The sequence below is a fragment of the Oncorhynchus masou genome, chromosome 19 (genome assembly GCF_036934945.1).
Source record: "Oncorhynchus masou masou isolate Uvic2021 chromosome 19, UVic_Omas_1.1, whole genome shotgun sequence".
Lineage (NCBI taxonomy): Eukaryota > Metazoa > Chordata > Actinopteri > Salmoniformes > Salmonidae > Oncorhynchus > Oncorhynchus masou.
In genome coordinates this window covers 3,246,194-3,269,061 of record NC_088230.1, presented here as the reverse complement: position 1 = coordinate 3,269,061, position 22,868 = coordinate 3,246,194, and the positions used below count along the sequence as shown (strand labels likewise).

The window sequence follows — 22,868 nt, the reverse complement described above, 5'->3', positions numbered from 1 at the left end:
CATGTTTCTCAAGTTTATTTCAATGCAGTTCAGTCAAGAGAAATACCAGTGTAAACAAATGTCTCGTTCAACGTGATAAAAACCCACCACCAGAAATATCTGTGAAATTCTGTTGGACTTGTAATACAATTGCAAATGTTACATTATAAAACAGTATAAAAGTAATATGTATAAAATAGGGCAATGAGCAGCCCAATAGAGTGATTGTGAAAGTAGCCTACAACATTGAAATCAAAGACTTGAAAAATGTGGTGTCAGTAAAACTACCTAAATCGTCCTCTTCAACTACTGTCTGCTGGTTGTCACTGAGATTTTTTCTGGGCTACACCAAGGTAAACAGGTGACAAGATGTACAGCCCATGTGCCGAATGAATTGCCGTGCCTAACCGTCAGGCAAATGAGCCTTGTAGACACGGTCCACACATTTTGTAGAGATGGTCTTAGAATCAAATGTAGTGTGACCAAGACGTCTACTTTTCTCTGCACTTACAATATGAACATATCATTTATGTAGCCTACAAAACCATATCAGCAATTCATTTAAATTATTTCTCGACTCTGGATTGGCTTTTTACAGGCCTTCAGTACATGAATGATTGACTGCATTGGAATGCATGGATAGTCTCAGCTTGTAACAAATCCTCATGTTTGATCGCCACGGCCCTAAATGAAAGCTGATGTCCCAGGTTCATTCCTGCCCTCCAGTAAGTTTGTGGAATAGTTCCTCGTCCAGTGTCTCGTTCTGGTCTTTGGAGCGTGTTGAGAGGAAGATGTATCCTCCTATGTACTCATGGACCACCTTGCAGTCACAACTCATACAGGAGAAGGCTATCGACACATTCTGGTCAAACTCTATGGCCACCTGGAGACATGAAACAACATGGATTATTACTGATTAATGTACTTTATAGATACAATGGGGCAAAAAAGTATTTAGTCAGCCACCAATTGTGCAAGTTCTCCCACTTAAAAAGATGAGAGGCCTGTAATTTTCATCATAGGTACACTTCAACTATGACAGACAAAATGAGAAAACAAAATCACATTGTAGTATTTGGTCAATAACAAACGTTTATCTCAATACTTTGTTATATACCCTTTGTTGGCAATGACAGAGGTCAAACATTTTCTGTAAGTCTTCACAAGGTTTTCACACATTGTTGCAGGTATTTTGGCCCATTCTTCCATGCAGATCTCCTCTAGAGCAGTGATGTTTTGGGGCTGTTGCTGGGCAACACAGACTTTCAACTCCCTCCAAAGATTTTCTATGGGGTTGAGATCTGGAGACTGGCTAGGCCACTCCAGGACCTTGAAATGCTTCTTACGAAGCCACTCCTTCGTTGTCCGGGTGGTGTGTTTGGGATCATTGTCATGCTGAAAGACCCAGCCACGTTTCATCTTTAATGCCCTTGCTGATGGAAGGAGGTTTTCACTCAAAATCCCACGATACATGGCCCCATTCATTCTTTCCTTTACACGGATCAGTCGTCCTGGTCCCTTTGCAGAAGAACAGCCCCAAAGCATGATGTTTCCACCCCCATGCTTCACAGTAGGTATGGTGTTCTTTGGATGCAACTCAGCATTCTTTGTCCTCCAAACACGACGAGTTGAGTTTTTGCCAAAAAGTTATATTTTGGTTTCATCTGACCATATGACATTCTCCCAATCTTCTTCTGGATCATCCAAATGCTCTCAGGCAAACTTCAGACATGCCTGGACATGTACTGGCTTAAGCAGGGGGACACGTCTGGCATTGCAGGATTTGAGTCCCTGGCGGCGTAGTGTGTTACTGATGGTAGGCTTTGTTACTTTGGTCCCCGCTCTCTGCAGGTCATTCACTAGGTCCCCCTGTGTGGTTCTGGGATTTATTCTCACCGTTCTTGTGATCATTTTGACCCCACGGGGTGAGATCTTGCGTGGAGCCCCAGATCAAGGGAGATTATCAGTGGTCTTGTATGTCTTCCATTTCCTAATAATTGCTCCCACAGTTGATTTCTTCAAACCAAGCTGCTTACCTATTGCAGATTTAGTTTTCCCAGCCTGGTACAGGTCTATAATTTTGTTTTTGGTGTCCTTTGACAGCTCTTTGGTCTTGGCCATAGTGAAGTTTGGAGTGTGACTGTTTGAGGTTGTGGACAGGTGTCTTTTATACTGATAACAAGTTCAAACAGGTGCCATTAATACAGGTAATGAGTGGAGGACAGAGGAGCCTCTTAAAGAAGAAGTTACAGGTCTGTGAGAGCCAGAAATCTTGCTTGTTTGTAGGTGACCAAATACCTATTCTCCACCATAATTTGAAAATAAATTCATTAAAAATCCTACAATGTGATTTTCTGGATTTTTGTCTGTCATAGTTGAAGTGTACCTATGATGAAAATGACAGGCCTCTCTCATCTTTCTAAGTGGGAGAACTTGCACAATTGGTGGCTGACTATATACTTTTTTGCCCCACTGTACATTTTCAGGAGAAACTGGTTTCTCAAAGGCAACTATTATCCATTACTTCCTAATCTGTAAAAAGTATTCAATCAATTAAATAAATCAATGAACCAATCAATCAATCTAGAACCATTTACCTGTCTGATCTCCCAGTTGACATTCCACTGTCTCATGTTGGCGAACCTCCAGGTGGTGACGGGCAGGCCAGTGGACATGTCAATACGAATCAGACGGTTATAGGAGATACCCATCAGCTCATCCTTCTTACTGCCTCGGAACCTGGAACACACATTCACAATATCTTTATGGAACCATAGTGGTTTTGTGAACCATGATTGTGTGATGAGCAACTTTGCCTGGGACCTGCTCCCTGAGCTAACTCCCAGGCTTTATCTCGCCAACACAGTCTTGAGCTGTTTGAACCTGGTCGGTCACATTTATGTACCTGACAATGTAGTATTTGATACCAAACTCAGGCAGGGACTGCCAGGCCTGGATAAAGCGCATTTTAGCTTCATTGAGGGAGAGCCTGGCGATGTTCTGATGGGCCTCCAGGATCCTCGCTGTCAGCTGGACAGGAGACAGAAAAGGGACATTTAGGTTACTTTACACAGACATTATGTCAATCATCTAACAAATACTGAAAGGGTCTGATTTCATTAGTACTGAAACAGGATCCAAGTGGTAAATATAAAGATCCAGTCCATTAAAAAAAATTGGAGGCCTATTACACTTCAGTGTTGTGATACAAACATGTATTATATTATTCATCATCATAAATCAGACAGGTTTTTTACATTGACAATACATTGGAGATAATATAAGACAAGTATTGAACACTATGAAAAATCTGGGAAAACAAGCCTGGTATTCTTGGCTGACTTTGAAATGGCCTTTGATAAAGTACAACTGGAGTTTATATATAAATGCCTGGAATATTTCAATTTTGGAGAATCTCTTATAAAATGGGTTAAAGTTATGTATAGTAAACACTAGGTGTAAAATAGTAATAATGGCTACTTCTCAGAAATGTTTTAATTGTCAAGAGGAATAAAACAAGGTTGTCCACTATCGGCATATATATTTATTGCCATCGAAATGTTAGCTGTTAAAATCAGATCCAACAACAATATCAAGGGGCTAGAAATCCAGGGTTTAAAAAAAGGTGTCATTGTAAGATGATTGTTTTCTTTTAAATCGACTATTTGGATCCCTCCACAGCCTCATAGAGCATCTAGATACGTTTTCTAACCTAATTATGATAAATGTACTATATTACGTATTGAATTACACAAAAAAATACAACTTTTACATTACCGTGTAGTTTACCAATAAAATGGGGATGTGGACACAGTCGGTATACATATCCCGAAAGAAATTATCTGACTCCAATACATTTTTCATTAAGATCTTGCTACCATGGAAATGAAAATACCTGTTTATTTGTGGGGGGGGGGGGGAAATCACCCTGATTAACTCTTTAGTCAAATCCCATTTTACCTATTTGCTTGTGGTTTTGCCTAAACCTAGCGACCTGTTTTTTTTTTTATTATATGAGCAAACAATATCCAATTTCATTTGGAATGGCAAGCCAGGCAAAATTAAAAGGGCATATTTATAAAATTAATATGAATTCAGAGGGCAAAATTATTAAATTTTAAAGCATTAGACCTCTTATTAAAGGCGTCAGTCATACAAAAGTAATACTTAAATCCGAACTGGTTCTCTAGCAAATTAGAAAGAATGTCTCACCCCATGTTAAAGAATGGCCTTTTTCCCTTTATTCAGATTACAACCTCTCACTTTTGATTCTTTAAAAACTAAATCAATTCCAAAACATTGCTATTTAAAAACCATAGAAAGTTGGTTACAATTTCAGTTTAATCTAGCAGAAAAGACAGAACATATAGTACAACAAATATTGCAGTTAAATATACTAATTGATAAAAAACAAACAGGTATAATCTTTTTAAATTATATCATAAATAGGACTGGTGGAGTTGTCATACATGCAGCTAACAAAAATATATGGAAATGTCCGCTCTATCCAAAATTACAACCAATGAATTGCAGCATTACCGCAAAAATGGAAAAGGCAAATGGAAGGGGGAAAAAGTAAGGAACTTCTGTCGGCCTTGCATCAAAGACCAAAATTGGTTAAAGAAATTGTTAAATAAAAACAGATACCAGTTTAATTTAAGGACCAAAAGAGTTGCAATCTATATGGCGCAGTTGGAAGAGAGTTGGAAGAGATTTACAATGATTCCATGACACATGGTTTATGAACTGATACACAAAACGACGCCAGATTAAAAATGTAGAATTGTTCATTTAAATTATGCAAAATTCTTGCAACAAATATGTTGGCTTGCAAAAGTATTCACCCCCCCCCTTGGCATTTTTCCTATTTTGTTGCTTAACTACCTGGAATTTCAATGGATTTCTGGGGGGTTTGTATCATTTGATTTACACAACATGCCTACCACTTTGAAGATGCAAAATATTTTTTTTATTGTGAAACAAACAAGAAATAAGACAAGAAAATAGAACACTTGAGCATGTATAACTATTCACCCCCCCCTGGAATGAGTAGGTGTGTACAAACTTTTGGCAGCTACAATCTGCAAAATTAAAGCTCATCTACCCAATAACGAAAAAAAGAAGAAAACTACTGAAATGGTGAGCGAATGGAATAGAATGGTCTGGGCGCCTTCAAAGATGGTCACCTCATTTCGAGTCCTTAGGCAACTCTGCAGTATTATTTTTTTTAAATGTTTTATTTCTTACATTGTTACCCCAGGAAATCTTAAATTGTATTATTAGAAACATGGTTCTCTCAGGATATGTTGTCGGAAACGGTTCAGTCACCGGGCTTCTCCATGCATCGAGCTGACAGAGATAAACACCTCTCTGGGAAGAGGAAGAGGGGGTGTATGCTTCATGATTAACGACTCATGGTGAAATCATAACAACATACAGGAACTCAAGTCCTTTTGCTCACCCGACCTCACGCCGGCCATATTACCTTCCAAGAGAATTCTCATCAGTTATCGTCACAGCTATGTACATTCTCCCTCAAGAAGACATCAAGATGGCCCTAAAGGAACTTCCTTGGACTCTATGTAAACTGGAAACCATATATCCTGAGGCTGCATTTATTGTAGTTGGGGATTTTAACAAAGCAAATTTGAGAACAAGGCTACCTAAATTCTATCAGCATATTGATTGCACTACGCATGAGGGTAATACACTAGAACTCTGCTACTCTAACTTCCGCGATGCATACAAAGCCCCCCCGCCCTCCCTTCGGCAAATCCGACCACGATGCCATCTTACTCCCACCGTCTTATAGGCAGTAACTAAAACAGGATGTACCAGTGACTAGAACCATTCAACGCTGGTCTGAACAATCGAAAACCATGCTTCAAGATTGTTTTGATCACGCGGACTGGGATATGCTCCGGTCAGCCTCAGAGAATAGCATCAACCTATACAATACTCTGTGAGTGAATTCATAAGGAAGTACATTGGAGATGTTGTACCCACTGACTTTTAAAACCTACCCTAACCAGAAACCATGGATGGATGGCGGCATTTGCGGAAAACTGAAAGCGCGAACCACCATATTTAACCATGGAAAGAGGTCTGGGACTATGGCTGAATATAAACAGGGACAAAGTGGAGTCAACGGCTCAGACATGAGACGTATGTGGCAGGGTCTGCAGGAACTCACGGACTACAAAAAGAGAACCAGCCACGTCACGGACACCGACGTCTTGCTGCCAGACAAACTAAACCCCTTCTTTGAAGATAATACAGTGCCACCGTTACAGGCCCGCTAACAAGAACCTTTAAGTTCCTCGGCGTACACATCAACAACAAACTGAAATGGTCCACCCACACAGACCGTGTGGTGATGAAGGTGCAACAGCGCCTCTTCAACCTCAGGAGGCCTCAACCTCTGGAGGCTTGAAATTTTGGCTTGTCTCCCAAAACCCTGACTAACTTCTACAGATCCACAATCGAGAGCATCCTGTCGGACTGTATCACCGCCTGGTACGGCAACTGCTCCCATTAACTGCAAGGCTCTCCAGAGGGTGGTGCAGTCTGCACAACACATCACCGGGTACAAACTACCTGCCCTCCATGACACCTATAGCACCAGATGTCACAGGTAGACAAAAAAAGATCACCAAAGACAACAACAACCTGAGCCACTGCCTGTTCACACCGCTTCCATCCAGAAGGCGAGGTCAGTACAGGTGCATCACAACTGGGACCGAGAGACTGAAGAATAGCTTCTATCTCAAGGCCATCAGACTGCTAAACAGCCATCACTAACTCAGAGAGGCTGCTGCCTTCATGAGACCCAATCACTGGCCACTTTAACAAATGGATCACTAATCACTTTAAATAATGTCACTTTAATAATGTTTACATATCTTACATTACTCATATCATTTGTATATACTGTATTTTATACCATCTAGTTGCCACTTGCCTATGCCGCTCGGCGATCGCTCATCCATATATTTACATGTACATATTCTCATTCACCCCTTTTAGATTTGTGTGTATTTGGTAGTTGTTGAGGAATTTTTAGATAACTTGTTCGATTTTACTGCACTGTCGGAACCAGAAGCACAAGTATTTCGCTACACTCACATTAACATCTGCTAACCATGTGTATGTGACCAATAAAATTGAATTTGATTTGATTTAGTTTAGGAATTGTTAGTTAGATTACTTGTTGGTTATTACTGCATTGTCGGAACCAGAAGCACAAGCATTTCGCTACACTCACATTAACATCTGCTAACCATGTGTATGTGACCAATAAAATTGAATTTGATTTGAGATAAGTATTATGGTGTCACTTGAGTCATGTCAGAGATAATCAACTCTTTCTCTGGAGAGCTCTGGTGACATCCTCTCTCTGTCTATGGCTCACAAACACGGAATCATGAATGATCACTCTATATTGAAGATAGACACCCACCTGTTTGGTCTTGTACTTCTTGGTGTATCTGGGGGAGACAAAGCACTCAGCGTTCATCTCCATGGCATCCAAGTCTGGAGCAGCCTGACCAGGAGGGGGCGCTAGACTTTTCATCTGCAGGAAAGACTGGATGTTCTTCACCTCCGACCTGGACCAATCACAGTTTCTCTTGGTCAGTTTACAGTCACAACCCTACTAATATGGTCCATGGCAGGTGAAGTATTAGGTAAAAACAAGTCTGACCTGTAGGAGCTGTAAGCCATGGTCTTGCCCTTGGAGGCCAGGGTACAGGCTGCCTTCCACTTGGAATACTGTGTCTCCTGGATAAAAAACTCAAATGTTACAGCAATATGTAGGAGGAACAACGGAGTCATGTTGGTGGTGCCCCGACTCTAATAAACTAAAAACTTAAGAAATAGCATCTTACATTGTCACAGCGGATGTAGACCTCGTTCATCCCATCAGCTACTGGGAGCAGCAGTTTGATGCCAAACTTCTTGTCCGTCACGTTGACGTCAGGGACCACCTCACATCCTCGGAGATGCAGCTGTTCTATTGGCTCTCCGCTGGCTGTCTCTTTGTTCTTGTAGTAGGAGATGGTGGTGTCTTTAAACACGAACCAGTACTCCTTAAACGGACGCAACGTCAGTCTTTTAGGCCTGGTTACGAAACAACAACAAAAAAGCTCGGTGAGGATAAACATGAACGGGTTGTGTCCCCACACAGTCACACTGTTGCACATTCAATGTTGCTGTGTGAACTGTCTGTGTCACGGACTCCAGGCCATATACAGCGTGGTGCATTAATCTGGGCAAATACAGGGGCCCTCAGGATTTACCTGAACAGCTTGAGGGAGTCTGCCAGCTTTGGAACGTCTGTTATGTCTTCCTGTGGGGCGGGAACAAGCAACTGTCAATTATCCTGTGATTAGTGACATCATCACGTTGAGACACGCAATCCAAGCAGACTACCCATCAAACCCTTAAATACAGGTGTTGAACCCTCTGAAACGGTTGAAAACAAACAGTAGCAAACAAATAACATACACACTTGTTTATCATTGATATGTAAAACAAAAATATATGACTCTTTCATTTGTATGACATCTACACTAACCAGGATTCTGTCTGTATTTCCTCCCTCAAGTGTGACCTCTAGGTTGGATAGGGCAGCCTCTACTTCATCCATCTCTGGTTCGTTGGAGAAGTCCAGAGGTTCCGTGGACATGGTCATCTTGCATATGTGATACTGAAACAATGTTGACAATCATTAACAATCATCAGTGAATGATGGGAATTGGGGGATATAACAGGATATTCTACAATACACAACAGACCAGAAGAGCACAAAACGAACAGACAACTTTGAAAAAATGAAATATACCCAGCCTTTAGCTGTCTAAATGGCAGGTTTGAACCCTAAAACAGATTTCAGTTCAACACTTGAGGCCAGATGCTAACACAAGACTGGGAGGAAGAGAGAGCCCTGTGATTCCAGTAATTATGCAGGTGAAAGCAATAACCATCTCTGGGATTTCACAACAGTTTTTATATCAGCTTAGAACATGGAAAAAGATATTCAACTGTATGCTCTGGATAAGAGTGTCTGCTAAATTACTCAATTGTTAAAAATGTAAAATGATATCAAAGTCAGAGATGAAGAACATTTAACAGTCATAGGTTTTTCGCTTCATAGTATTTTGTTAATTATATTTTCTCATATTTTCCTCACCCAGAGGAGTACAGGGTGATATCCAGATATCCCTCCCTCCCTCTTTCCTATGGGATTTTCCTCCTGTCCCAACAGGCCTTCTCTTGGAATGAGACTCCAAACCGGATCTCCCAGATGGACAATAGTGTGAGAGTATGTGTGTGTGTTCATGCGCGCTCGCGAGTGTGTATGTGTGTGTGTATGTTTGAATGTGTGACGTGCGCGTGGGCAGGTTTGAGTGTGTATGTGTGTGTGTATGTTTGAATGTGTGACGTGCGCGTGGGCAGGTTTGAGTTTGGATGTGTGTTCATGTGAGTGTCTACCTGTAAGGAGGCGAACATTAGCATTTCCTCCTCAGTGCAGTCGATCTCCTCCAGTAGGATGGACCAGCGAGCCTGCTCATACAGCTGGGTTATCCTCACAGCATCATACTGAAAACACACACAAATCAGTCAATGTTAGGGTTAGGCGTGGGGTTAGGGTTACAGTTAGTCTCACCATAGGGTTGAGGTTCAGTGGTATTCAAACTCCCACTTTGGGTTAAGGTTAGGGGTTAGGGTAACCTTTGGGTTGAGGTCGAAGAAGCAGTGGTATTTGAAGCGTAGCTGCAGTCTGTCATCTTCTCCGATGCCCTGTTCCATCAAGGAGCGGGAGGAGTCCAGCCACCTGTCAATCACACCAGCAGCATGTCACAGTCAACCAGGAAGTTATGTGCTCAGGGGAGAGACAGAGTAGTGCCCTCCAGCATAGCAACAACTAGCATCTTTTCTACCTGTCCAGCCATAGTCTGGTTCCCCTCAAGGTTTATTCATTCCAATGGAGTGTTTGTTTCTGAGTAACTCTTACCCTGCGTTGATGATGGCTTTATCCACCATGGACAGCTGCTGGTACATCTTGGACAGCTCCGCAGGTGGCAGGTTGGGCTGGCTGGAGGTCAGTGGGTTGTCCCCAAACCACAGGCTGGTGGCCGAGGCAGGAGTCCCGTTCTCTGGGTCGTAGGTGGGCACCATAGTCTTACTGTACAGGGGACTGCCTGGAGGGGTCAGGTGGAAGGAGGAGATACAACTCAGGGCCCATATTCATAAAGGCTCTGTGTGAGAACGCTGATCTAGAATCAGTTTTCGCCTTTAGCCTAGGAGTGAGGCCTCATGGGAGCATAGAGGATTGCGGGGGCGAAATGGCTCTGTCTACATTTGTTTAAAAGCAGCAGAGCTCAGAAATAATTCCTTTGAAAAGGTTCAGACCAGCTGTCAAAATGAGGCTGGTTTTCTGAGTTGGTGTGGAATCCTCAGCTGCCCTATTCCATAGCTACTGTACACTCCCACCGTCTCACACCGTGTGTGTGCCTGCGTTTCAGAGTAAGCGGTAGCGAAAGCCTTGAGAACAAAGCAGTGAAGCTTCTATTCTTTCAGATTTCCTTAATGCTCGCTGTATTCTTTTAGATCTTCAGAAACTTTATAGAACTCTCCTTCTTAGATGGTTTCAGAAGTCTACAGAATCCACCATGTGGGCGGAATCTGGTGGTGGTGTGAGACATAAGTCAGTAGCTCCCCACTTTGAGTTGGCCAGGGGTTCGAAACCTTGACTGTGTTGCAATAGTGATATATTAAATCCCTTCACAGCGTGATAGAAAACAGACCATCGCGATATGAGGAGAGTTTGAGCCAGCCTAATTTCTCAATGGGGATAACTTGGCCTAAGGCCCTGATGGTTTCTATGATTCAACAAAGCTTTATTGACAGAGAGACGACAATAAAGGGGTTGGCTAATGCAGGGACGGGCTGTCACCAGGATATGGCTAACTGGCTAACTTGGTTGAAAAATCGTCACATGAAAACAGATTGGAAGAATCTGACCATTGAAGATACAGTACGTCTAACAACACATCATTAACATTGGTTTCATATGCTTAAAAAACGCTAACAACACTGTGTCTCTCACCTGTTCCCCCAGAGCCTCCGCTGATGCTGTCCATATCTAAGATGTCGTCCAGTGCTGGGTTCTTGTCTTTCTTCTTCTTCTTCTTGGACGGGTCATCTGGAGGCTTCAGCAGGGACAGCTCCTCTGGCCTCCTGATGTCTAGAGGAGAGAGAAGATTGTCAAGGAGAGATCCGACCTCTAGACTACACCCTAACCCCTTCCCTCTCCTCTGGCCCCCTGATGTCTGGAGGAGAGAGAAGAATGTCAAGGAGAGATCCGACCTCTAGACTACACCCTAACCCCTTCCCTCTCCTCTGGCCTCCTGATGTCTAGAGGAGAGAGAAGAATGTCAAGGAGAGATCCGACCTCTAGACTACACCCTAACCCCTTCCCTCTCCTCTGGCCCCCTGATGTCTGGAGGAGAGAGAAGAATGTCAAGGAGAGATCCTACCTCTAGACTACACCTAACCCCTTCCCTCTCCTCTGGCCCCCTGATGTCTGGAGGAGAGAGAAGAATGTCAAGGAGAGATCCGACCTCTAGACTACACCCTAACCCCTTCCCTCTCCTCTGGCCTCCTGATGTCTGGAGGAGAGAGAAGAATGTCAAGGAGAGATCCGACCTCTAGACTACACCCTAACCCCTTCCCTCTCCTCTGGCCCCCTGATGTCTAGAGGAGAGAGAAGAATGTCAAGGAGAGATCCGACCTCTAGACTACACCCTAACCCCTTCCCTCTCCTCTGGCCTCCTGATGTCTGGAGGAGAGAGAAGAATGTCAAGGAGAGATCCGACCTCTAGACTACACCCTAACCCCTTCCCTCTCCTCTGGCCTCCTGATGTCTAGAGGAGAGAGAAGAATGTCAAGGAGAGATCCGACCTCTAGACTACACCCTAACCCCTTCCCTCTCCTCTGGCCCCCTGATGTCTAGAGGAGAGAGAAGAATGTCAAGGAGAGATCCGACCTCTAGACTACACCCTAACCCCTTCCCTCTCCTCTGGCCCCCTGATGTCTGGAGGAGAGAGAAGAATGTCAAGGAGAGATCCGACCTCTAGACTACACCCTAACCCCTTCCCTCTCCTATGGCCTCCTGATGTCTGGAGGAGAGAGAAGAATGTCAAGGAGAGATCCGACCTCTAGACTACACCCTAACCCCTTCCCTCTCCTCTGGCCCCCTGATGTCTGGAGGAGAGAGAAGAATGTCAAGGAGAGATCCGACCTCTAGACTACACCCTAACCCCTTCCCTCTCCTCTGGCCTCCTGATGTCTGGAGGAGAGAGAAGAATGTCAAGGAGAGATCCGACCTCTAGACTACACCCTAACCCCTTCCCTCTCCTCTGGCCTCCTGATGTCTGGAGGAGAGAGAAGAATGTCAAGGAGAGATCCGACCTCTAGACTACACCCTAACCCCTTCCCTCTCCTCTGGCCCCCTGATGTCTGGAGGAGAGAGAAGAATGTCAAGGAGAGATCCGACCTCTAGACTACACCCTAACCCCTTCCCTCTCCTCTGGCCTCCTGATGTCTAGAGGAGAGAGAAGAATGTCAAGGAGAGATCCGACCTCTAGACTACACCCTAACCCCTTCCCTCTCCTCTGGCCCCCTGATGTCTAGAGGAGAGAGAAGAATGTCAAGGAGAGATCCGACCTCTAGACTACACCCTAACCCCTTCCCTCTCCTCTGGCCTCCTGATGTCTAGAGGAGAGAGAAGAATGTCAAGGAGAGATCCGACCTCTAGACTACACCCTAACCCCTTCCCTCTCCTCTGGCCTCCTGATGTCTGGAGGAGAGAGAAGAATGTCAAGGAGAGATCCGACCTCTAGACTACACCCTAACCCCTTCCCTCTCCTCTGGCCCCCTGATGTCTGGAGGAGAGAGAAGAATGTCAAGGAGAGATCCGACCTCTAGACTACACCCTAACCCCTTCCCTCTCCTCTGGCCTCCTGATGTCTGGAGGAGAGAGAAGAATGTCAAGGAGAGATCCGACCTCTAGACTACACCCTAACCCCTTCCCTCTCCTCTGGCCCCCTGATGTCTGGAGGAGAGAGAAGAATGTCAAGGAGAGATCCGACCTCTAGACTACACCCTAACCCCTTCCCTCTCCTCTGGCCCCCTGATGTCTGGAGGAGAGAGAAGAATGTCAAGGAGAGATCCGACCTCTAGACTACACCCTAACCCCTTCCCTCTCCTCTGGCCTCCTGATGTCTGGAGGAGAGAGAAGAATGTCAAGGAGAGATCCGACCTCTAGACTACACCCTAACCCCTTCCCTCTCCTATGGCCTCCTGATGTCTGGAGGAGAGAGAAGAATGTCAAGGAGAGATCCGACCTCTAGACTACACCCTAACCCCTTCCCTCTCCTCTGGCCCCCTGATGTCTAGAGGAGAGAGAAGAATGTCAAGGAGAGATCCGACCTCTAGACTACACCCTAACCCCTTCCCTCTCCTCTGGCCTCCTGATGTCTGGAGGAGAGAGAAGAATGTCAAGGAGAGATCCGACCTCTAGACTACACCCTAACCCCTTCCCTCTCCTCTGGCCCCCTGATGTCTGGAGGAGAGAGAAGAATGTCAAGGAGAGATCCGACCTCTAGACTACACCCTAACCCCTTCCCTCTCCTCTGGCCTCCTGATGTCTGGAGGAGAGAGAAGAATGTCAAGGAGAGATCCGACCTCTAGACTACACCCTAACCCCTTCCCTCTCCTCTGGCCTCCTGATGTCTAGAGGAGAGAGAAGAATGTCAAGGAGAGATCCGACCTCTAGACTACACCCTAACCCCTTCCCTCTCCTCTGGCCTCCTGATGTCTGGAGGAGAGAGAAGAATGTCAAGGAGAGATCCGACCTCTAGACTACACCCTAACCCCTTCCCTCTCCTCTGGCCCCCTGATGTCTGGAGGAGAGAGAAGAATGTCAAGGAGAGATCCGACCTCTAGACTACACCCTAACCCCTTCCCTCTCCTCTGGCCTCCTGATGTCTGGAGGAGAGAGAAGAATGTCAAGGAGAGATCCGACCTCTAGACTACACCCTAACCCCTTCCCTCTCCTCTGGCCCCCTGATGTCTGGAGGAGAGAGAAGAATGTCAAGGAGAGATCCGACCTCTAGACTACACCCTAACCCCTTCCCTCTCCTATGGCCTCCTGACGCCTGGAAAAAGGTAGACCAGGTCAAGGAGAGACACTGCACCCTATCTGACTCCTAGATCCTAGACTCCTAGACCTATATCCTTACATCTAGATTTAAACCCCTACCCCATAGGTCCGAGACCGGAACATTTCCCGTATTGGAAACTTCACCATATTAAAACTGATCTAGTTCTTTCGGAGCTGCACTATTGCCCGGTTAGGTTACTCACTGAGCGCTCTGCAGATCTCAGCGACGGTCTTGAAGACGACGGCAGAGTAACTGACAGTGAGTTTGACCATCTTCATGTTGGGCAGCTGCAGGCACAGGGGTTTGTGCTGGGGAGTGTAGCGCAGGTCAGCGTCCGCCTGGACACCGTACTTGTCCAGGGTCCAGTGGGTCTTCAGTAGCCAACAGCTCCTCTGGTCCCACCACAGAGCATGGTCTGACCAGTCCTGTGGGGCCTCTGGCGGCAAGAGGGAGAGGAGGGAAAGAGAGAGAAAGAGAGGTGTTATGGGTAGAAGGACAGCATTTTCTCAAAGTACAAACATTGCCATTAAACACGTATCATTTTATGTTTCATCCACAATTCAAATTGATATTCAATTGTCTAAGAACAAGTTCAGCATGGAGTATGTGTACGTTTCTGACTACACGAGAAAGCTTCTGCCCGTAAGTTTACGCCAAACAAACCACCTGCAGCAGGCATAAGAAGTCCCCACAGGAAGTAGATGGGTGTGGCTTGATGATTCTCTAAGACATCATGTTGTGAGCGTTACAGCTAAACCCAGACCACTGTTAGTCCAGTCTGATGACAGGAAGTAGATGGGTGTGGCTTGATGATTCTCTAAGACATCATGTTGTGAGCGTTACAGCTAAACCCAGACCACTGTTAGTCCAGTCTGATGACAGGAAGCAGATGGGTGTGGCTTGATGATTCTCTAAGACATCATGTTGTGAGCGTTACAGCTAAACCCAGACCACTGTTAGTCCAGTCTGATGACTGGCCACTGAGTCATACATGGCTTAATCATATACTTAGTCATATGCCTACTTAACGATGACGTAACAAACACAACACACCTTGCCTTGGGCCACTTTCATGTCGTCTTCCCATGAGGGAGTCCCTAATGTCTAATCATCCTGGATAAAACACAGCCTGTGTCTTAAATCACACCCTATTGCCCATGTAGTGCTCTCATTTTGTAGACATAATAACTGTCAAATATAGCGCATGACACAGGGAATAGGGTCTCTGGGAGATTTCTCCCAGGTGAATAGATATGAGATAAAGTGGTGACCTTCAGCCTTTCAGCCTGTGGCACTGAAGCATTGTGGGAAAACAATACTACTCAGCAGTATAGAGGAATGTAGGACAAACCAGGGTGTGTTCTCCAGTCTAGTACTGTGGCTGAGAGAGAGAGAGAGAGACTCACTGATCTTCTCCACCAGTTTGAGCATGAGTCCTCCAATGTGCAGGTCTCCCTTGACTCGGAGTTTAAACCTCATGCCCTCGTCTCCATCTCTCTGGTCGACCTGGACCGACAGCTCCCACGACGTTTTGCCATACTCTGCCGTGGATACCATGGCCCTTCCTTGAAAGGAGGGGAGAGAAGGAGGTTAGCAGAGAGATAGAGGACTCAATAGAAAAATGTATTGGTTAAAACGTGCTGTATGAATGTAAATATGATTGAGCGACTGATCCTGCTGTGGCTTCCCCAAAACACTAACTGAAGACAGGTCAGTGAAAGGGTCATCTGTTGTACTGGCTGACTGAAAGCAGTGTCTGAGGTGGTGCTACATTTAGGAATAAAACATCCGTTCACACACATATCACACATGTCCATGTGTACAAACCATTGGGCTACTTACTGCCAGAGGTAAAGCAAAACAGCGTAACGTACATATAAAACACTTTGGTTTCCTAGTAGAACGCCACAGCTGGTCTGGAGGGAAGAAACTACTGCACTACATGTAATTAGAGTTGTTCTGAAGGGCTTCTGCAAACAGATGAGATCAAAGAGTATTGGAGAAAGAGGATGACAGAGAGTAATGGAGAAAGAGGAGGACAGAGAGAGAGGGGTAAAGTAAAACACAGTTCTTGGACAGAGAGTAATGGAGAAAGAGGAGGACAGAGAGTAATGGAGAAAGAGGAGGACAGAGTGAGAGGGGTAAAGTAAAACACAGTTCTTGGACAGAGAGAGAGGGGTAAAGTAAAACACAGTTCTTGGACAGAGAGTAATGGAGAAAGAGAAGGACAGAGAGAGAGGGGTAAAGTAAAACACAGTTCTTGGACAGAGAGTAATGGAGAAAGAGGAGGACAGAGAGTAATGGAGAAAGAGAGGAGGGAGAGAGAGGGGTAAAGTAAAACACAGTTCTTGGACAGAGAGTAATGGAGAAAGAGAAGGACAGAGAGTAATGGGGAAAGAGGAGGACAGAGAGTAATTGAGAAAGAGGAGGACAGAGAGTAATGGAGAAAGAGAAGGACAGAGAGTAATGGAGAATGCGGAGGACAGAGAGTAATGGAGAAAGAGGAGGACAGAGAGAGAGAGGGGTAAAGTAAAACACAGTTCTTGGACAGAGAGTAATGGAGAAAGAGGAGGACAGAGAGAGAGGGGTAAAGTAAAACACAGTTCTTGGACAGAGAGTAATGGAGAAAGAGAAGGACAGAGATAGAGGGGTAAAGTAAAACACAGTTCTTGGAAAGAGAGTAATGGAGAAAGAGGAGGACAGAGAGTAATGGAGAAAGAGAGGAGGGAGAGAGAGGGGTAAAGTAAAACACAGTTCTTGGACAGAGAGTAATGGAGAAAGAGAAGGACAGAGAGTAATGGAGAAAGAGGAGGACAGAGAGTAATGGAGAAAGAGGAGGACAGAGAGAGGGGTAAAGTAAAACACAGTTCTTGGACAGAGAGTAATGGAGAAAGAGAAGGACAGAGAGTAATGGAGAAAGAGGAGGACAGAGAGTAATGGAGAAAGAGGAGGACAGATAGAGAGGGGTAAAGTAAAACACAGTTCTTGGACAGAGAGTAATGGAGAAAGAGGAGGACAGAGAGTAATGGAGAAAGAGGAGGACAGAGTGAGAGGGGTAAAGTAAAACACAGTTCTTGGACAGAGAGTAATGGAGAAAGAGAAGGACAGAGAGTAATGGAGAAAGGAGGACAGAGAGGGGTAAAGTAAAACACAGTTCTTGGACAGAGAGTATTGGAGAAAGAGGAGGACAGAGAGTAATGGAGAAAGAGGAGGTCCGAGAGAGAGGGGTAAAGTAAAACACAGTTCTTGGACAGAGAGTAATGGAGAAAGCGGAGGACAGAGAGTAATGGAGAAAGAGGAGGACAGTTCTTGAGAGAGAGGGGTAAAGTAAAAACAGTTCTTGGACAGAGAGTAATGGTGAAAGAGGATGACAGAGAGAGAGGGGTAAAGTAAAACACAGTTCTTGGACAGAGAGTAATGGAGAAAGAGGAGGACAGAGAGAGAGGGGTAAAGTAAAACACAGTTCTTGGACAGAGAGTAATGGAGAAAGCGGAGGACAGAGAGTAATGGAGAAAGAGGAGGACCGAGAGAGAGGGGTAAAGTAAAACACAGTTCTTGGACAGAGAGTAATGGTGAAAGAGGATGACAGAGAGAGAGGGGTAAAGTAAAACACAGTTCTTGGACAGAGAGTAATGGAGAAAGAGGAGGACAGAGAGAGGGGTAAAGTAAAACACAGTTCTTGGACAGAGAGTAATGGAGAAAGAGGAGGACAGAGAGTAATGGAGAAAGAGGAGGACAGAGAGAGGGGTAAAGTAAAACACAGTTCTTGGACAGAGAGTAATGGAGAAAGAGGAGGACAGAGAGAGAGGGGTAAAGTAAAACACAGTTCTTGGACAGAGAGTAATGGAGAAAGAGGAGGACAGAGAGTAATGGAGAAAGAGGAGGACAGAGAGTAATGGAACACAGTTCTTGGACAGAGAGTAATGGAGAAAGAGGAGGACAGAGAGAGGGGTAAAGTAAAACACAGTTCTTGGACAGAGAGTAATGGAGAAAGAGGAGGACAGAGAGTAAGAGAAAGAGGGGACACAGAAAGTAAAAAACACAGTTCTTGGACAGAGAGTAATGGAGAAAGAGGAGGACAGAGAGAGAGGGGTAAAGTAAAACACAGTTCTTGGACAGAGAGTAATGGAGAAAGAGGAGGACAGAGAGAGAGGGGTAAAGTAAAACACAGTTCTTGGACAGAGAGTAATGGAGAAAGAGGAGGACAGAGAGAGAGGGGTAAAGTAAAACACAGTTCTTGGACAGAGAGTAATGGAGAAAGAGGAGGACAGAGAGAGAGGGGTAAAGTAAAACACAGTTCTTGGACAGAGAGTAATGGAGAAAGAGGAGGACAGAGAGAGAGGGGTAAAGTAAAACACAGTTCTTGGACAGAGAGTAATGGGGAAAGAGGAGGACAGAGAGAGAGGGGTAAAGTAAAACAGTTCTTGGACAGAGAGTAATGGAGAAAGAGGAGGACAGAGAGAGAGGGGTAAAGTAAAACACAGTTCTTGGACAGAGAGTAATGGAGAAAGAGGAGGACAGAGAGAAAGAGGAGGACAGAGAGAGAGGGGTAAAGTAAAACACAGTTCTTGGACAGAGAGTAATGGAGAAAGAGAAGGACAGAGAGTAATGGAGAAAGAGGAGGACAGAGCGAGGGGTAAAGTAAAACACAGTTCTTGGAAGGAGAGTAATGGAGAAAGAGAGGAGGGAGAGACTGCAAGTTAGAAGTTTTCTAAGACAAATGTAAGCCCCCCACTCCACACAATCATATATCTCCCATTCCATGAATAAGTGGTAGAGGGGAACCAAGGGAGAAGAAAAGGTAATAGGGAGCGAGGGAGGACTATGGGTTTCCATCCATGGAATGTGTGACGAGCAGGGACACGAATCTGGCACAGGAGAGACTATGCAAAACAACCACACAACCTAGATCTGTGTCTCTCTATCATCCTCCGTCTTAATACCCGGTAAACAATGGGACACACACACAGAACAATGACAGAAACTTACCGAGCTGCTCAGATTCTCAGTCAGATTGTCACCCGAGGCTATGTAGAAATACCTGTCTCATTGTTTCTCTTTAGATAGTACGAATACCCAAAGTATGCTAGCTGGACAGCTATAGGGAGAGACTATTGTTCAAGTGTTTTGAAAAATGTATTTTAAGTTTAAAAAAAAACTTGCCTATGTTTTTATGGTTGATACGTGTTAAAGCATTGAGTTAATAGAGATCACAATGTGTCATCGTGATCCTCTCACTCACTTCACATTGCTGTAGGGTCGGAACCTGTCAATACTAGTGTCTGCAGGGTACAGAGAGGGTGTGCTGTAACTTCACACCCTCAAAAGAGAGACAGACAAAAATAGGCCTATTGTGCATTAATAAGCAAACCACCAGGATAAGAATGTGGAGCGCAAGGAACAAAGAGTGGTGGAAAAACATGGTTTGTATTTACAGCCAGGCCTTGGGAAAGTCAGTCAATAGTTGTAGGCTACAATATCCAGAACAAAGGTATTGCACCAAATGAGATACAGTGTAGACTACTTCACACGTGAAAATACAAAACGAGGGCAGGAGAGAACATGTTATTGAACCCAGATTTCATGTTTGTTTTGCAGTAATAAATTATAAATGAGTTTTATTCACATGAGGAAATCTGGAAGAAAATAACCATCTCTAGCTCTCATAAAAATGTTCTGAAACTCCTCTATGATGAAATATGAATTAAAAAAAACATGACTATAATATAGATTTTCAGGATAGGAGAGAGTGGGGAAAGTTTTTAACCTTTATTTAACGAGGCAAGTCAGTTAAGAACAAATTCTTATTTTCAATGACGGCCTAGGAACAGTGGGTTAACTGCCTTGTTCAGGGGCAGAACAACAGATTTGTGCCTTGTCAGCTTGGGGATATGAACTTGCAACCTTTCAGTTACTAGTCCAACACTCTAACCACTAGGCTACCCTAGGGGTAAGCTGAGCAACCCTTGTTTCTATACAAAATGTATAATTTGACCCAATATTTAGGAAGAGGTCATCATTTCATGTGGGAAAAGGTTGTAAGCAAGTTAGGTCCAAAAAAACGGATTTTTACCAAGTCAAATTTCCCTTGAGGGAGATATGCAGATGTTTTCTATATATTTTTTATAAAGGTCTAAACTTACCCCACTTTCCCATACATTTAGTAGACTAGCATATGCCACAGCAAATGTGCTATCTAGGGCTACAGTAGACTAGCCCACCGCATTTAGGCCTATAAAGCTAAAACTACCCGAACCTCAGCCAGGTGTAAAGGCTTCAATCTCTACTCACGCCCTTACATCGCAGGTAGCGCGATAAAAAACAAGTTGACTGTAATAGAACACATATCAAATAGAAAACTCACCTTGATCAAAGTATTTATATATATATTTATATATATTCCGTCTCTGAAATCTATTTTCCTCCTTCTGTTGTGAGTGTTGTGCGGTCTGTTGTCCCGTTCGCTCGGGTACCCGCCTAGTTCACACAGGTAAGGAAACAACCGAGTCCAGTCCACGTCCACAAAACAACCCCACTTATTAAAACGGCAAGAATGAAGCTTCAGCTTGACCTTGTCAAAGGTCTCAGTCGCATGAATGTTCTCCTGCCTGTATTCGGCCTTCTCACAGAACGAGCGTGTGGTGTTAGGCTGTACACGTTACGCTATCGCCTTGCGTAATTACAGAAGGCGAACTATCGTTTGGAATGGGTGTGTTGGAGAGGAACAGGGACACTTCCTATTTAGGCTCGTCTGAGTTGTATGAGCCAGTCAGTCAGCGCACCTTGCCTTTACTTTAATAACGTCGTCAGACCCACAAACATCCTGTCTCCATGTGTAAGTCCGGATGAATCATAACACTGATTCAATGTTTAGTCACCATAGTTGCACTTATGTCATGTAGCCTATTTGTGTATTTGTTGTTTGTTTGTAGTGGCATTACACATGCATTCATTCAACTACAGATCCAATATCATTTGCGTTACTGTTCAACATTTTAGGCTACGTAGGAAATGAAACATTTAGAAACTCCATGTATTGAAACACAGAAAAGTTATTGAAAATAGACCTACAGAGGTAACGATGACTCAAGCCTGCCACCAACTGGATACTAGTGGTGGACAGAGCATATAGGAGTGTCTTGTAAACGACAGGTGTAGACTAACAATGAAATGCTTAAGCTACATATGGGTCCTTTTCCAACAATGCAGAGTTAAAGATAAAGATAAAAAATACAATACAAATTTGAAATAGTGACAAGAGGAATAAATAAACAGTGAATAACGATTAACAATAACGAGTAAAATATATATGTACATAGCCCATCTGTAAATAGCCCATTCAACTACTTCATCCCCATACTGTATTTATTTATTATCTTGTTCCTTTGCACCACAGTATCTCTACTTGCACATTCATCTTCTGCACATCAATCACTCCAGTGTTTAATTTATATGTTGTAATTACTTTGCCACCATGGCTTATTTATTGCCTTACCTCCGTTATCTTACCTCATTTGCACACACTTTATATAGACTTTTTCTACTCTATTAGTGACTGTATGATTGTTTATTCCATGTGTAACTCTGTGTTGTTGTATGTGTCGAACTGCTTTGCTTTATTCTTGGTCAGGTCGCAGTTGTAAATGAGAACTTACTTGTTCTCAACTAGCCTACCTGGTTAAATAAAGGTGAAATAAATAAAAAATGAAAAAACAACGGCTATATACAGGGAGTACCAGTACTGAATCGATGTCTATGAGGTAATTGAGGTAGCTGTACACATATAGGTAGGTGAAAAGTGACTAGGCAAATGAGAGATGTTGTACAAAACAAAGTCCTCAGCAATTGGATCATCTCTAACCAATCAGAGTATTGAGAAATTTTCAAAACGCCTCTTTGGCTCTGGCCGAACCCATCGGTTTCTGGAACCAATCAGAACTGTTAGAATGTTTTTGTGTTCTAGAAATCGTCAGGGAGGTACTCAGATCCCGACTCTTTGCAGAGAAGAAACTAACATCCGTGGGCATGGATGGCGTGGCGTAGTGTTTGGCCGGAGCAAGGAGTTTGGGTAGCCGGGCAAGGCCAACCCTTCTCCTACAGAACTACTGGGGAATGCAGGCTTTGGCTCCAGCCATGCTCTAAAACACCTGATAATTCTAATGACCTGCACATCTCGACCATGATTAGCTGAGTCAAGTGTGTGAGAGCAAAAGCCTGTACAGCCAGGTGGAGAATCTACAGTCACTCAGATGGAATTCATGGACTAGTTACTACTGTATTATAAAGCCATCAGTGTGTCACAGGATCCTCAATGGGTGTGGATCAAAGAGTTTCTCTCCCCCTCATACATATAAAGAAGTGAGTCAGTCAGTCAACCCAGGTCGGGCCAGGCCGGGCAGGCCGGGCTGGGCAGGCCAAACTACTACTTAGTGAATATGTGCAGTTCAAAGCCATGATGGATGTGGTTGAGCCTATAAAAAGAACAAGGCTTTCAAGTGAGAAGTGCTGTGTCTTGTCATGTGTGTGATGATGTGGTGGTGGAACCAGCAGAGGGAGCTATTGTGTCACTCTAAAACAAAGTGGGAAAGCCCTCTGCTTGCTATTAGGCTTAATCTCCCCTGTCTGTCTTTCTTTCTTCCTCTCTTTCTTTCTCTCTCTCAG

General features: G+C 44.2%; 1 protein-coding gene across 1 annotated transcript; it reads right to left on the bottom strand.

The window, feature by feature from the left end:
- fermt1 (FERM domain containing kindlin 1) lies at window positions 1-20,983 on the bottom strand. Its single transcript, XM_064924782.1, has 15 exons — window positions 20,572-20,983; window positions 15,614-15,772; window positions 14,410-14,643; window positions 11,090-11,227; window positions 9,995-10,181; window positions 9,712-9,814; window positions 9,472-9,579; window positions 8,555-8,686; window positions 8,277-8,326; window positions 7,866-8,097; window positions 7,682-7,758; window positions 7,439-7,586; window positions 2,885-3,009; window positions 2,577-2,718; window positions 1-862 (listed from the first exon to the last, which is right to left on the bottom strand). Exons 2-15 carry the CDS (start codon window positions 15,762-15,764, stop codon window positions 689-691), a joined length of 2,001 nt encoding a protein of 666 aa, XP_064780854.1. The 5' UTR covers window positions 15,765-15,772; window positions 20,572-20,983; the 3' UTR covers window positions 1-688.
- Between the last annotated feature and the right edge of the window lie 1,885 nt (window positions 20,984-22,868).